The sequence below is a fragment of the Hypomesus transpacificus genome, chromosome 9 (genome assembly GCF_021917145.1).
Source record: "Hypomesus transpacificus isolate Combined female chromosome 9, fHypTra1, whole genome shotgun sequence".
NCBI classification, from domain to species: domain Eukaryota; kingdom Metazoa; phylum Chordata; class Actinopteri; order Osmeriformes; family Osmeridae; genus Hypomesus; species Hypomesus transpacificus.
In genome coordinates, this window is record NC_061068.1 from 8,421,810 (window position 1) to 8,435,096 (window position 13,287).

A 13,287-nucleotide genomic window follows, 5' to 3' on the forward strand; every position below is an offset into this window, starting at 1 on the left:
AAGCATTCTTTACCATAGCAATGTAATGTTCAAATCTAAATGTTTTACTACATTCATAATCAGCCATATGCTCCGCCCATATTAAACACATGATGGAAACATTATACACGGCTTTTGTGTGACTAAATAACGACGTCTAATGTCCCTTCTACTTTAAAGCGAATAATTAACCAACCTGTTTAATTCCAAATACCGTTTTTCTTCGAATAAATGCCGCCCTCGAATAAACGCCGCACCAAAAATGAACATTGTGTAATAAAAAGCCACCCTTGAATAAACCGCAACAAAACTGTTATTTAATTGTTTAAATTCAACCCCAGTATTTATTACACATGTACATAACTTTCGGCACAGCTTTCTGTTTGAAAGCTAAGGTGTATTAACTTCCGGGATGCTGCTTCAGATTTCTACACAATGTAGAACACTTGTATTAGAGACAGTTGTACCAAATAACTCAACCCAGATAGCCAATGAGAAAGGGAGTTGCCGCACTCATAGACATAGAGAAGGAGGTCAGCGGTAGTGGCCTAAACGAAACCTGCGTTTTTAGCTGCATAATTCCTTTATCACAATGCCAGCAACGAAGTTGTCTATGGCTGCACTGCAGCTACAATTCACGAAATCTCTCTTACTAATCAAACGCCGCCCTCGAATAAACGCTGCACCAAACTAAATTCCCACCACGAAAATCAGTAAGTGCGACTGCGAACGTTCATTTACTAGTCTAGGTAGGTTAGATGTTAGCAGGTTATCTACGCTAGCGCTTAAACCATGCTAGCTCACGGTTAGCACAGTACAGTAGATTAGTACCAAAGAGAAGCACTGGAGGATGTAGATCACTTGGCTTCTTACAAGCTGATACTGGGCTGTCGACATTTACTTGGGGCTGCTTTACTTGGGCTGCCAGGAGCTGGCCCATAATTATGAGAAGAAAAAAAACAACACAGTCCCAGTGCATAGCTCTTTTGGCGGGCTTTAATTACAGCCTCAAAGTGGAATCCATACAGTGCCAAACTGGGTGTGTTTCCTGGGTCATCAATACAGTAAACATCTTATTGTGTGCGTGTGCCTATAACAATGCACATCTAAAATATATGTGTTGAATATGTGGTTAAAATAATGCAATGCCATAAAATAGACCGATAAATCGCTAACGTGCGTTGTCATACACGAAATAGACAGCTCTGATAGGGGGAGATAACATGACACACCTGGCAACCCTGCCGATGTTTGACGGGGACGAGATTGTTTTTCTGTGAGCTAGCTAGTTTTTTAACCAGGTAAGCAAACAGGAAGACAAATTGTATTTTCTTTGCTGGGTAACATGCTAAATAGTCTATTGACCATGCGTTGCATCATAATTATTATCTGTACTATCCGCAGATACAATGATCCTATCTGTGTTGTTTTCTTTATTAAAGCACACGTGAGCTAGCTAGCTAACAACATTAGCACGTTAGCAGGCTATCTAGCTACATGTATTGGAATGCGATTGTGAAGTGAACTCGCCCGTTCACAGTTCCAGCTAGCTAGTGCACGCTTAACTAGCAATGACGCATAGCGTGCCAAGTTTGCTTCAACATCATTGAAGTTTGGCTGAGGATACCATAAAGCTAGTAAACGTTATGCATTCTGGTATGTAATCCCAGTTCAGAGACACTTTAAAATTAGTATCAGAACTTTGAGATGGCTTAATTCCTGCAAAATCCACTTTTTTTCGCGCGCCACATGCTGCTCATCTAGGAATCCTGTGTGGGAAACGGCCAGGTGACTGCCAGTTAGCCAGACCACCTAATTTTGCTTATTTAACAGTCAAGCAGTAGCACACATGTATAACTAGCTCAGTCCTAGGCACTGCTAGTACAAATCATCTTGCTGTTAAAGTTTAGTAGCGAACATTCGCGCTGTCGCAGTATCGTTCGGATGCAGTTAACTATAGCCAAACAAATTAAAATGTGTGTTTGTAGGCTAACGTTGGCAGCCAATGGCAAGTCGTTTGCAGTTAAATGACTAGTAGTGAATTTGATAACCTGTAGTTGCAATATGCAGAAAATTCCCTTTAGTTTTTTTGTCGATTACAGATCTGTAGATTACAGATCAGCATACACGTCTTCGTTGTATGTTATGGCAGATTGCAGCTCAGCATAAACATCACCAGGTATGATAACGATTGATGTGAATTATTAATCACATTTTAACATGTCTTATTTTTCTCTACTCACAGATTATGACCCCAGTCCTTGTTTTGTAATGTGGACAGACTTGAAGATCTAGTGGACTTGGGCCATTACCAAAGGATGGGGTTGTTTGCAGGCCTTGACAAGATTTAAAAATAGTTTGATGACATAGAGAATGGGGTTGCACTGTGGGATGAGGTAGTAGGTTGTATAGTTTTAGGGTCACACCCACACTGGGAGATAACTATACAATCTACTGTCTTTCTCAACGTGACACTGATGCTTCTGTCTCCAACTTGCTTTTAGTACTTTTGATTTAGAAATAAGGATGTCCAACGATGAACTTTCAAATTATATTACATTCCTTGTTCAACCTTCATTTTTATGATAAAAGATTTTTGTGACTAAATAGATTTTTTTCACCTCTGAGAAAGTGATGTGGTGTATCGTCTGCTTACAAGTCAGTTATTGCTTAAGCAGTGTGAGGTAGTAGATTGTATAGTTCAAGGGGTAGGGATTTGACCCTTTTTAGATGATAACTATACAATCTATTGCCTTCCCTGAGAAGCAGAACATCATCTTTATCCAAACCATTTGAATGACTGCTTATGTTCTCAAAGTTGTATTCAGACAGACAAGTTTATATTACAATACCATAAATGCATTTCTGCATGGTCAATGCTGATCTGCAACGGTGCATGCAAATTGTGTAGTTGTAGTTTATAAATTGCTTGCATGCCTATGCATTATGCCTATGATGAGACACATTTCAGATGGCCTAAAATTGGTAATTGTAGCTGATTTTATAGTTGAAGGAACAACCTAAAAACCGAAAGACTTACTGTAGCTCTGAAAATGTATTAAGTCAATGCAATATAAAGAAATGCTGATCTTTGAAAATACTTTCTGCTTTGTTGGCTGTCATTGCATTTGTTCATGCTTTTTTATGTAGGCATTTCTTTTTACTACTGTTTACTTCAGAAAATACAGCCGATTAATGAAGTAAAACATGTTTATGTATGAACTCAGGCCACTGCAGTAGGTCATTACCACCTACAGATGGTGCAATTGTAAAATATATAGGACTGCTCAAACAGACTTTAAAGTCAGTTTAAATAATACACTCACAACAGGTGCCTAAAATAACACCAAGTTACTATAATGCATTTGAGTGCAATTTGATTAACTGCGGTGTAGACCATATGTCTTATGATGTGAATATATGCCACATGTAAGGATTGGCACACTGATACAATAAATAATCATTATGATTAATGATATAAACAAATCTCTTAAACCCAATACAGATGCCGTTGACCTTTTGTAACCATTTTTAACGTCCTGATGGGCAAAAGGTTGTCTTTTCAGGCAAGCCTATCAAAAGTCAAATTGATTATTTTACACGGGAGTGGGAGGGGCCTTGGAGAGATGGAGAATAAATAAACGGTCTAGATCGGCGGAGTTATGTCCTGGTAGATGGATGCGTATTTTTTTTTCTCTTCAAAACAAACATAACCAAACATACATTTTGAAGTAAATTTTGACATATAAATGTATGAATTCATACCTTTTAAGAATCAATACTATTATATTGATATGGGTGTCTAGCCTACACTTTTCAATGGGGGATTCTGCGAATCTTTCTACCACTTATTCTTAAACAGGTAAATGCACCTCCAAGAAAGGCATATTTATTTGGGGAACACGCCCCAAAGACAAGGTAGATAGACACCTAGAACCTGCAGAAGTGCGGGCGAAAGCGCGCAGGTTTACCTGAGACAGACATCCAATGCCACATGAACTCGAACTCAAGACCAACTCAAGGATATTTTGCGTCTATTTCAAAGGATCTTTTATTTGTCTCAAGGAATGTGGTCCCTCCGCTGATATTTTATATTGGAATTCCCGCGTGTGTGACGAGCAAGATACCGGTGGAGCATTGCTTAATAGAGCAAAGCATAATTATTGCAATCATATTCAAATCTAGTGGCTGAACACCATGAGTAGAAAAACACGCCGCTGGATTTTTCACATTTTTCTTTGCTTGGGAATTGTATATTTGAAAATTGGGTGAGTAGCCCGCATATTCGCACATGTTGAGACCTGATAGTGTGCAGAGCAAGAAGGTAGTGTTAGATGGAAAACTTCGGGGAAAATTATTTTTGTGAAGACATTGGTAAAGGTTGGCCTCACCTTTAAATCACGCTTAGGCTAATCATACCTATACCCTGCAAGTTCTGCATAGGAGGATAGGTTTTTTATATATAATAAATATATTTAGGCTTTATCAAAATGATAGACAAGTTATAACCTCGTTAATTTGCGTATGATCTTATTCATCAGTGATCCATTATAATGTATTTATTTTACAGGGGATTTTCGTCTGTGGTTGCATTGGGAGCGAGTATAATCTGCAACAAAATTCCAGGTTTGGCTCCTCGTCAAAGGACTATCTGTCAAAGCCGACCCGATGCTATCATAGTCATCGGAGAGGGGGCTCAAATGGGGATAAACGAGTGCCAATTTCAGTTCAAACATGGGAGATGGAACTGCTCTGCCCTGGGCGAGAGAACTGTCTTTGGAAAAGAGCTGAAAGTGGGTATGTTACAGATTAATTTACAATAACCGTACATCGAATAATTACACCAATTAATTGATACACGTAGCCTGTATTTCCAACCTATATTTAATAAGCTACTGAAACATTTGAATACCTAATTACATTGTATGCCACCTGAGTCAACTCATAACCAAAATGCATAGGCTATATTTTTATGAATGATCATTCTTTGTTGGACATTGTCACTATCTACAAAGAGTTACAGAGTTGTAACTACCTAATCTTACCAAATGAATCAAGCAGTAGAGAGAGAGGCCGAGCTATACATGGGATCCCTATTAGAACTTGGTGGAATTTGTTACACTTTGTCAACCTTTTCTATAATGATCGAACTGCTATTGGTTACACCTGTTTAAGTAGTGAGTAGGTATTACTGCCTCTTGGTTTTCTGTAAAACATGACTTGGGGGAATGGTTTTCAAATGACCAGATTGTCCCGGAAATAAACATAGGAATTTTTCTCTTTATGCAGTGCAATATTCATCATTGTCATCACTGTAGTCATTTTACATGGCACAAAGAAATTCTCTATTGAATTTGCCCACATTGAGTGTGTTGAGACTGCATGTGTTTTTAGTCCTCTGCATCAGAGACCCAAAGGATATTACATCTCAATCATGATCTTGCGATTGGATTCAGCATGCTGTAAAACTTAAGATGTTCTTTATAAGAATTGTAAAACTCTATACCTTATATATTCTGACTATACAAGGTAACATTTGAATGTCCATGCTACTGAATCAAATGGAACAAGAAAAATGTCCAGTTCTTCAGGTTGACATCTGTCTGAACAAACTTTAACAAGGTTGCCATTTTGGTTAAAGTAGAACCGATACACTTGCAGAAGGGCATGCTAAATATTATTGTTTGTGATGGTATGTTGTTCAGATGGAGGTATTTTTTAGATTTGGAAAGATTGATCCCACTTTGGGATCAAAAGCATTTAAACACATCACCTTATGTTATTGGTGCTTGTGGATAACATTCTATATGCATTTAAATGCTTTAGCGAAACTCTGGTATAGCGACAAAGAATGTCTGCTATACCTATATCCATAAATCCATATTCATAATTTTGTTGTTTTATCCTGTAGAATACCCCTTTTTAGTTCAGCTCAAGCACTACAGTATGTGCATAAAATACTTTCCCCCTAAAAGCATAAATGCCTCAAGTCCAGACAAGTAAAATGTGCTGGGTTTATACATTAACCTTTTGCATTAGCAGATTTTGGCAAAGGAAGTTTGACATATCATTTTAAGCCACTGATTCAGATACCTTTGGAAAAGTAATGAAACTCTTGTCATAACAGAGTAGTTTTATAGCTTTTTTTATCAGTTATGTTTGTGCTGTTATCTTGATAAAAGTGTACATTTCTGAACCAACACACCAGGGAAAACAACTGTCTGACTCATGGATGGGATGTTGAAGAATTCCATATTCCAGCATCCAAACTAACATTAATTTTAAATATGAACCCTGTTGATTGGCATCAGGTCGATCTTAGGTGTACACATAACTGATGTGTATAGTTGGCTTTTTGAAGACTGCAATTGCAAGCAGGTCAGCACATACACTATTGTACCCAAGCTCCTTTAGATACTACTTTGTACAAAAACCTTTGTCCTGAATGTATGGACATTTCTCTCAAAAAGACAACTAATTATGCTTGAATCTTTATACCGATGTGTACACATTCTGACTTTATACAGAAGCGTCACACGTCCTGTTTTTCAAATGGCGTCTTTCACTTTGAAAAACACTTATTTTACATGTTTTCTTTTCAGCACAATATATTCACTGCACTGTATTGGTCACCCAAATTGGAATGTGCAATACATAATTAACATTGATAACATTGACTATGGTCACTTTGGTAATTATGAAGTGAGATACTGAGTGACATAAAGTACCTAACTTGGGGTTGGCTTGACATGAGGTGCCAAAATTAACAATAGAAACCACATCCATATTTTTCGTCATTAAGAGTGTAAAATGTATGAATCCAGACTATTATCGGTTACGTTATACAGGAAAATTTCCCCACAAAATTGTACATTGTAATCTTTTAGAGAATGCATGTGATGTAATTCTTTTGAAAACTGTTCAGCTTTTGACCTGCAAGGGGTATCTGCGTTTTAATTAAGAATGCTGTTGACCTGGAAGCACTGATTTATAGAGTGGAAATCAATTTTATCTGCCAGCCCATCTAGGGAGGGTCTGCATGCCTCTCAGGCTCACCTCCACAGGGTGGAACCTACTTGTGACGGAAGCTGGGACAGGGGCCAGACTGAAGTCTAAACATATACCGTAGAACTGTAACTCCTTTGGGTTATCTCTTCAGTCACATTTGGTCATTGTAGTCCTTCAAGATTGACTATTCCTTAAAATTGCATCCCTGGATCAGAAGGTCTCTTCCTAGTCCTGTGTTTGATATTAGAATGAAGGATTATACAGAGTGTGTTCCAGTTTTTTTTCAGCTTGTCTGTCCACAATGTGCAAACAAAACCACTTCTGATTGTATGTTTTAACAGCACAATGCTTAGAGCCCTCTTGGTGCCCTCATCCCCTGTTATCATTAATCTGTTTAAGCATGCATGATAAATGAATAAAACTTGGCTCAGCTCATGTGTTTTACGATTTGGTTTGAAAGAGCTATGTCAGGTATGTAAGGAGGCTTAATACTGCCTGAATGAGAGGGTCTTGTTGTCAGAAATCATTATAAATAATTTGTTTTCTCTCCTAGGCAGTAAGGAGGCTGCGTTCACCTATGCGATCATTGCTGCTGGTGTGGCCCATGCGATAACTGCAGCATGCACCCAGGGCAACTTGAGCGACTGCGGTTGTGATAAGGAGAAGCAGGGCTTCTACCAACAGGGCGAGGGCTGGAAGTGGGGCGGGTGCTCTGCTGATATCCGCTATGGCCTGGGCTTCTCCAAGGTGTTTGTGGATGCTCGGGAAATTAAACAGAATGCCAGAACACTGATGAATTTACACAACAATGAAGCGGGGCGTAAGGTAGGTGTGCTCTATGACTGTACTTATTAGTAGTTCTGCAGTCGTTCTAATTATGTGAAGTTAGTATACTGTATTCAATATATTTTCTTATTTCTTAGAAGATGTCATTGTAGCTCATCCTCATCCCTACAGTAATTTAATAGCTTATCCCACTGTTTAACCCACAGCATAAAGCCACTTGGTCAAGTCTGGAAGTACAGTGTAGGGGATTGTGATGGCACGGGTTAACAATTGCACCACTGTAACCTTGGTGTTGTGATTTATAATCCCATGCACACTCTTGAGCAGATAAAATTGGAGCTTGTCAGATGAAGATTAAAGAGGTCTGTAATGAAATTACAGGTGGAAACCACAGAAAGGGAAGAAGTTGATTGCACCTTGAACTTTTGTACTGCTAACACAATGTTAGGATCAATATCTCATCTATATGGTCTTTGATGTTCTCCTCCTTTACATAGATTTTGCTCCCTGTTTACATATGTATTAGCCAGATAGGAAATATGTCTGAGTGGTCTGGTCAGGGGATATTGGATTAATTACTGGCAGCAGTATGATTTTTGCAGGGGAGTTGGCAGCCTGTAATTTGTTTGTTGTGACACCTTTAATAGTGTTCCAGGTGCCAGTGCTTTAATGGCAAACTTGGTAAGTGTCTAAGAAGAATAAACAATGATGTAAAAGGTGCCATGCAAACAATGTTAAAAAAAAAAATAGACACTTCACTTCAATAACCTCTTTGAATGAAAGGTTTATCCGGGAGCAGAGGCATGACCAAACTAAACTAGATATGCACCCAAGGCTTCTGACAATTACCCAGGAGACTCCAGAATGTCTGAAGTCACAAGAGAGCGAGAGAGAGTGGAATAATTAAAAAGCTGGGTGAGGCTTTTGTAACATAAGAGTTCCCGCTTACTAAGAGGGTTAGCTGATGTCATTCCATGTGCTGCAAGAGATGCACCATACAAACACTTGCCAACCAAACCTGTAGATATAACCTTGAAATGGTCATTTAGGGCTGCCAATATCCTCATTTGATCGACACGTTTTCCGAAGCTCATTCTTCTGTCCTTTTCGTGTATGCCGTTTTTGTTTAGGATTTGAAAAAGGTTTTTCTTTAAGCCTACGTAGAAAGGCAGATATACAGTCGACATGTTAAAACCATAGATTTATATAGTAAATCAAGTATTTATTATTCATACATAGTAGACATGGGATTTATTTTAAGGATACAGCATACAGTATAGGCAGCACAAAGAAATTGAAACATGAATCCCTGGGTTTATCTGTGTATACTGCACACAAGACTACTGTTTTAGGTACTCAACAATCTTCATTCATACAATGTTTATATAATATTCATTCTTAACACCACTCTGTATTACGTAGAACAGTCCATACAACGGGCTAGTCAGGAATGTTTCAGCTGAGACCACATACCAATTGAGGCTTTGTTAATGTTTGATGGCCGTTTGTTTGAATTAATGCCATGAAATATGCAAAACTACCTTCACTGTAAATTCACACTGTTCCCATGCCATGAAAAGTATTTTATTATTCCCAAATTCATTTAGAAGTTCTCATGCTTTATATACAAATTTCTAACATAGATAGGTCATAGTAATAGCCAACAGTTTCAGATCGTTTTAAATGGTCCGTTTCCCTTGATTGTAGATATTGGAGAAGAACATGAGGCTGGAGTGTAAGTGCCACGGTGTCTCAGGCTCCTGCACCACCAAGACCTGCTGGACCACCCTGCCCAAGTTCCGTCAGCTGGGCTACATCTTGAAGGACAAATACAACCAAGCAGTGCACGTGGAACCTGTCAGAGCCAGCCGCAACAAGAGGCCTACCTTCCTAAAGTTCAAGAAGCCCTTGTCCTTCCGCAAGCCCATGGATACAGATCTGGTGTACATAGAAAAGTCCCCTAACTACTGTGAGGCAGACTCTGTGACGGGCAGCACAGGAACTCAGGGCCGCATGTGCAACAAGACAGCTCAGCAGGCCAACAGCTGTGACCTGATGTGCTGCGGCCGGGGCTACAACACACACCAGTACTCACGTGTGTGGCAGTGCAACTGCAAGTTCCTCTGGTGCTGCTACGTCAAGTGCAACACCTGCAGTGAGAGGACAGAGGTGTACACGTGTAAATGAAAATATTTATTGAAGACCTATTTATATGCACATTTATTCCTAGGTTTGTTTATTTGTGAGCACTCTGTGAATGTAATGTGTGTGTGTGTATATGTATATGTATGGTTTGTATGTGTGTGTGTGAGAGAGAGGTATTTTACTTTTGACAGGGTTCTCTGTGGACATACAGTAAGAACAAGAATACCTAATACCTAAATATTATTCCTGCTCTGATCTTTGGCCTGCATCAGTCAGTGCATGTTCTATATTTGCAGTGTTTATGGCCCTCACAGGCATACACCTTTTCTGCCTGCGAACACCAGTTTATTTCAGAGAACACTATTAATTATTAATTAATTATTTTGTGCTGCTGCCAATGGACATTACCGTGACATGAAACTGGACAGAGTTGCCACTGAGAATAACTTTGACTTGGTCCATGGCTCCAAAAACTGCTCTATGGACCCATTTGTAAACCACTTTTGGTGTGATACTTTGCTGATGTGTGGCCCATTTGCATTGGATGTCTGAATAGATTTCTGTATAGTTCATCGACTCTTTGGACAATTGGACCTTCTGATATTTTGCCTTAAATCTACTGAGATGTTAAAGGCAGTCATTTTACTTTTCAATCTAGTGAGTATACTAATATTAATTTATTTAATGAAACTACTGATGTAAATCAGAATTAATTGTTGAATTAATAGTTAAAACTGGTGAAATGTACAGATGACATACACATTTAGATACAAATAATACTCTACCTTACTCCTCTAATTCTCATACAATATGTGCACAGCTTACTTTTTCCAAGATAAAACACTGGAGATGCTTAAGATGGAACATAAATATGGAAGATAATCATCAAGTCAGTAATAAAACTTAACTTGCGAGCCAAGTCAGATCTGAAAACAATTGTTTGGAACAAAAATTGTTTCCATTGTTAGAAAAAGAAACACATACTTTAACTACTGAAATATGGGGTCAGAATAATTGTGGTATTAGATATTTCTGTGTTGTTGTTTTTACCCCTCTTGTTGCTGCTAGTTGTCTGGAAAATCATAGAGGTTGTAAATGACAACCCTAGTGATTCTGTTTAACTGACAACAGTGACTTAAAGCTAATTCTCTCCTACACAGCCTTAAGTATGTTTGCGCATCCAGACATTGTCCCATTGTTGACTTGGTTGAAAGGATATATTTTATGAGAGATTATTTTTATATGAATTTTTTATTTATTTTGTTTCTTTGTGTAAAAAACCCTTCTATAACTGAATTCCATATCTGTTTAAATATTGACAATAGGGGTAGAGCCAGTTATGTTATGTTGATACATGCCTGTACACAGAACTCGCTTGGTTAACTGCATTGACAGAATAGGATGCTGTTACATCAGTTGATTTAAAATGTCTTCAAGTTTTACGTGTAGGCCAATTGTTACCAGTGATTAGCTGAACAGATTAAGTTGGCCTGACGTGTTGGTAGAAATCACTACCAACAGCCTTCTTGCAGCACCATCTTGTCATGGATCATGACATAGAGACACAGCTTTACCAAAGACAAATTTAAATTGTCTGTCTCTAAAAAGCCTATTTTACAATATGATGACACAGAAACCTTAACGTTCCGCAAATATTTGCCAAATATGTGTTAGTACATATTTGTGTTGTCCTATCTGATTTGACAGAATTTTGAGTCATGTTTCAAACAGTGTTAATAAATGTTGCCTCAGCAGTTTACTAGTATTGTGTGTGTCTTCAATTGATTCCCAAGTTAGACTGCTGTGTAAAATAAAATCGACCTCTTATTTACCATACAATGTCAAAACAGTAGAGGAATCAACAAACAAATGTGGTATTAAAGTCTAGTCTGTAGGTCAGTATAGATAGAGTGAGAGGGAGCAGTGATGCAAGTGTCCCAGTCTGGGCCTGCTCCTTCAGGAGGAGAGGGAGCTGCAATGTGATGGATTACTCTGACATCTGCTTCATTCACTACTCAGCCACGTTGCTACAACAACTGCACTGTGCCCCCCAAAAATGCTCCTCAGTTTCTCAGAGAAGCCAGGCTACCCATTAACAAAATGTTAACTATGCAAAACCCAGATAACTTTTGGATGCTATTTATTTAGTCCCATATGCAAATGGGAAGAAAGAAAAAAAGAGCTTTACAATTGTAAGGGATGATATTTTATGGAATTTCAATCCACATGATAGTGAAGGTCTTAAGTCCCTGAATAATTGACACAAAACATTCCACAGCTAAACTTTGCATAAATAGACTGGCTCTTTAAAGGGCAGCTGGCCAAACAGCTCTGGTTAGAGTAACACCAAAACTGTTTCCCTGGGGTAAAAAGCATGTTCTCCCTGTTTCACAGTGGGAAAGAGATTGATGTTTAACACTACTTAACCCATTTTAGTTCTCATTTTATGTGTCCTGTTACTTTGAATCTCACAATGACACATTTAAAAACCAACACCATGAAAGGTTCAGGGTCAGACCATTTTTCAATTGTAGGGATCAATTATTTCAATTATAACACCTAATCCTACAGTTGTTATAAAAACTCATATCTGCATGATGCGGTAATGCTACTGTATGAACACGTGCTAGACACAGCATCATACCTTCATGCCAACAAACCCTGATGTTTCATCACCAAAGAATTCAGTGTTTAATGTATCAACAGAGTAGCTGTGTCTGACAATTTTCTTTTCACTTCAACTCTTTCGAGGCCACTCTGGATGGCCTACACTGTGCACACCTGTACAGAGACAGTAGCCAGTGATTCATGGCATTGCCCATCTCATAGTTGTTGTTGTAATTGTGCCTTACCACTACATCTATCTTTGTGAACGCTGGTCTCAATGCCCTGCCTCTTAGCTTTGAATCTGACCTTTTGTTTACAAATTAGAACTGTATTTTACAGCACCAATCTTGATTCAGACATCATTTCTGTGTTATGTTTCAGATCAGGATTGTAGAATATACATTGTGCATTAAATAGATGTGTTTAAGGATGAATCCACTGGCCATGGAGCAGGTGGGGGACTAACTCAGCTTTCCCAAATACATGACAGAACATGTATACTAACTGTCATTATTTCAGCACCTTCATTATGGGGGAATAAAGTCCCACAGAGCCATACCTCACTGAGCAATGACATAGTATCAGATGGTAGTCAGATACACAAGAGGTATCTCAGAGGCAGTATATTGTTTGATTCACATTGTTTTGAAATTAATACAACATTCCTTTTGGAGGCATTTTAGTAAAACATCTGCATTGTTGTTTGAGCTGTGTTTTCCTATAATGGAATATTCAAATATAATATTAAATATGTGTTTGTTG

General features: G+C 38.4%; 1 protein-coding gene across 4 annotated transcripts; it reads left to right on the forward strand.

Moving 5' to 3' along the window:
- Positions 1–1,193: 1,193 nt before the first annotated feature.
- Positions 1,194–11,677, forward strand: wnt7aa (wingless-type MMTV integration site family, member 7Aa). Of its 4 annotated transcripts, none has more exons than XM_047025701.1 (5): positions 1,194–1,280; positions 2,225–4,247; positions 4,550–4,776; positions 7,541–7,812; positions 9,481–11,677. In XM_047025701.1, the coding sequence occupies exons 2-5, from the start codon at positions 4,177–4,179 to the stop codon at positions 9,958–9,960; spliced, it is 1,050 nt and encodes a 349-aa protein (XP_046881657.1). In that variant the 5' UTR covers positions 1,194–1,280; positions 2,225–4,176; the 3' UTR covers positions 9,961–11,677. The 4 variants fall into 4 exon arrangements, with proteins under 4 accessions (XP_046881657.1, XP_046881656.1, XP_046881658.1 ...); XM_047025700.1 differs by lacking the exon at positions 1,194–1,280 and adding an exon at positions 1,291–1,635; XM_047025702.1 differs by lacking the exons at positions 1,194–1,280; positions 2,225–4,247 and adding an exon at positions 4,254–4,359.
- The last annotated feature ends 1,610 nt before the right edge of the window (positions 11,678–13,287 follow it).